The following is a 3,239-nucleotide window of genomic DNA, read 5'->3' on the forward strand; positions in this document are numbered from 1 at the left end:
AAGAAGGAATAAATTGTTATTGCTACATAACAATCAAAGGTAAGATCTAAACCCTATTCTTATGTTTATATTGATTATCACATGCTAGATCTAGGGTTTATGGCTTTGGATGATTATTGCATGTTCTTTAGACAAACTAGATCCAAAGCTTTAGGGTTTGCATGTACACCATAGGAATGTTGTAGTGCTAAAAACCCATCAAGAGTAGTTAGCACGTATGCTGCCATCAGAGTGGTCAGCATGAAGTGCATATTCTTCTTCCAGAGCCTGAAATCAACGCCTTCAAACTTCTTTGGTTTTGCGAACTTCATGGTCATCTCACAGATTGATTCACCCATCTCCAGAAACAGGAAATATCAATTCGATTGTTACAAAAATGGTAGGGTTATAGTGGAGATCTGGATATCCCTTGGATCATGTAAACACTTTCCGAACTTATATTTCTACCTTATGCCCGGGTTACAAGAAACTCAGCCTAGGATAATCCGAAGGGGACACTTACGAATCTAGGCACAGAAAACGTAAGCCAAATTGCTAGAAGATTCTGAGTTTGTATGAAGAAAAACGATAGCTAAAAGGTCGATCCTTTCTCCTCAATAGGAGAGTCATTTTATAGAAAACGAGAAGTAGGGTTGCGTTTTTAGGGTTGGTTGTAAGCGGGACCCTAGCCAGGGGCACTGCCCCTTAGACCTCGCTAGGGGCGCTGCCCCTAGACCCCGGACCCAGACGTGTTTCCCCCGGACCCCCAACATGTCGCTGAACCGGCTTCTAATTTGATCTTATACATGCATGCACTACGCACAAACCCAAACATATATTATAGTACTAATGATGAAGCCCCTTAGCTCACATGTAAGTTCCAATTACACAAATTACTTGGTGACACTAAAATCACCAACAGATTTGTCTAACTTAAGACTTGAATGCTCTAATAGATCAAAGTTCAAGTTAGCATATTTAACGTAAGAGGATTTATTAAAATTCGTCAAAACCAACTGTTCATAAACAAGTATGATAGTTCACATATCGACCTCACACTCTAAGGATTCGTTTGCCAAGAACGCATGAAGATTCTTACATACATGATCATAAAGATCTCTACACGCCTCTTCAGTCACAGCGCCATGATGAGGTGTCAACACAACATTATCCAATGGGAATAGCTCTTGAGGGAAGTTAGGCTCATTTTCAAAAACATCCAAACCAGCACCACCGATCTCCCCTTTCACCAAACACTCGATTAGTTCTTTTTCATTGATGATTGCTCCTCTTGCAATGTTAACGATGATTCCTTCCTTTCCTAAAACCAACATCACTTCTCTATCAATCATGTGTCGTGTTTCCTCTGTTAATGCACAAGAAATGATTAGGATCTTGCAGTTTGCTACAAGCCGATGAATTGTAGGATAGAAAGGGAACGTGACGTGTGGTTTCATGGTTCTTGATGTGTACGAGATGATGCAACCCATGGCTTTAAGTCTTGTGGCGATATCAAGGCCGATGCTCCCTAATCCAACAATCCCAACTTGCTTCCCACTTAACTAGATAATAGAAACCATAAAGGTGTAATAAGAAGAAAGTAAATATAGATGCTATATCAACCAAAAGGGTCTGACGAAAGTTGTAGATTTCATGGTAAAATTTTACAAACCTTATGAGCAAGAGGGTAGTCTCCATCCCTACGCCAAACACCAGATTTCACAAAACGATTACCAACACTGATTCTTCTGAGCACATCAATCAACAACCCTACCGCCATGTCTGCAACATCTTCTGAAAAAGTCGACCCTGCATTTGCGACAACAATTCCACGGCGTTTGCATTCTCGGATGTCAATATGGTTGACGCCGGTTGAACTGGCCAACACAAATCTGAGCTCCGGAAGGCTTTGGATGATGTCAGAGGTGACCGGACTGACAGCAGAACAAAAAATTGCTTTCACGGTAGATGAATGAGTGGAGATAAATTGGTGGAGGGGGATAGGTTTCTCCCATGGTTTCAGGAAATTAAATTTCTGAGAAAAAGCGCTTTCGTAGGCTTTGAAAACGAGCGGTGGACCCAGAACTAGAATAGCAGGAACTTCCGGTGCCATATTCATTGGGTTACTGGCGATTCGCAACTACGCCTTAGTTCAACGTCGTGGTTTTTCTGTGCTTCATGAATCACGTACGTGGTTTATACTTTTATATGTTTTCTGTGCTTCATAATGATTTAACCAGCTGAATATGCTTTCTTTTATAGACATGATTGATTTTATATAGACTATAAATATATATATAAACATGGAACATGATCCGGTTTAGATGTATTACAATAATCATGTCTCGAGATCCCATAAGGCTGGATATATATATATATATATATATATATATATATATATATATATATATATATATATATATATATATATATATATATATTTGGTATTCTATGAACTCACCACGTCATCTGATATTAGTTGGGTTTGGTATATTGGACTCCATAATAATGGGCTGTTGCTGCTTTATATTTTCCTTTTGGATATTTTCCTTTTTGGGCTTCGTTTAAAACTTTATTTTTTTCCTTTTTACATATTTTCTACAGTTTATCAGTTTATCTCCTCCTTACAAAATTCTTCGTACATTCTCCTCCTCTTCATTTATCTCTCACAAGGTGACCTCCGCTTCCCACCTCCGAAGGAACCTTCTGGCTAAGACGGATACCCAAATCTTCCTATGCACACCTTCTTCTTCTCTCTCTACAAACGAATTGCTTCTATCGTTTGCCAAAAAATTCGGCCGATCTACTGCTACAGTTGTGTTGTGTTCAACGTGCATCTGCATGTTTGCCTCACCTGGAAAATACATTTTCTGCTTTCCGTGGTATGCTTCTCTTAGTATTAGCCTTCTCAATATGAGATGATCCTCCTCTTAGAATTTGAGGTAAGTGGGTGAGCTAGAGAATTACAAGGATTTTTGTGGGTTTTTTAAAACTCCATTGTCATAAGACAAACTTTAGGTTGAGAAAAGGACACGTCATTATGGACGGACCCGTTAAAGTGAATCCATTTTCAATGGATCGGGTGAACTACCTCAAAAAGAAATAAAAATTTGTCGGGCTTAAACTTATTCAATCATTAATCGGTGGCCTTACTTAGGATTTTAACACTCTTTATCTTCCCATAAAACCACCGTTTTCTTTTGCCACTATTATTCTTCAATGTTTAATACCACTGATGCCACCTATCACCACCGATGTGT

At 39.0% G+C, this 3,239-nt stretch overlaps 1 protein-coding gene across 1 annotated transcript; it reads right to left on the reverse strand.

Annotated features, from left to right (window-relative positions):
* Nucleotides 1–948: 948 nt before the first annotated feature.
* LOC145109812 (glyoxylate/hydroxypyruvate reductase HPR3-like) lies at nucleotides 949–2,216 on the reverse strand. Its single transcript, XM_079046964.1, has 2 exons — nucleotides 1,652–2,216; nucleotides 949–1,541 (listed from the first exon to the last, which is right to left on the reverse strand). The coding sequence occupies exons 1-2, from the start codon at nucleotides 2,096–2,098 to the stop codon at nucleotides 1,020–1,022; spliced, it is 969 nt and encodes a 322-aa protein (XP_078903090.1). The 5' UTR covers nucleotides 2,099–2,216; the 3' UTR covers nucleotides 949–1,019.
* Nucleotides 2,217–3,239: the final 1,023 nt, after the last annotated feature.

The sequence above is a fragment of the Lactuca virosa genome, chromosome 4 (genome assembly GCF_052849685.1).
Source record: "Lactuca virosa cultivar CGN04683 chromosome 4, Lactuca_virosa_CGN04683_v6, whole genome shotgun sequence".
Lineage (NCBI taxonomy): Eukaryota > Viridiplantae > Streptophyta > Magnoliopsida > Asterales > Asteraceae > Lactuca > Lactuca virosa.

Coding starts and splice junctions, on each gene's coding strand:
- LOC145109812 (XM_079046964.1), bottom strand. CDS start 2,098: ATGAATATGGCACCGGAAGTTCCTGCTATTCTAGTTCTGGGTCCACCG. Junction 1,542..1,651: donor ACTACCCTCTTGCTCATAAG/GTTTGTAAAATT, acceptor TCTATTATCTAG/TTAAGTGGGAAGCAAGTTGG.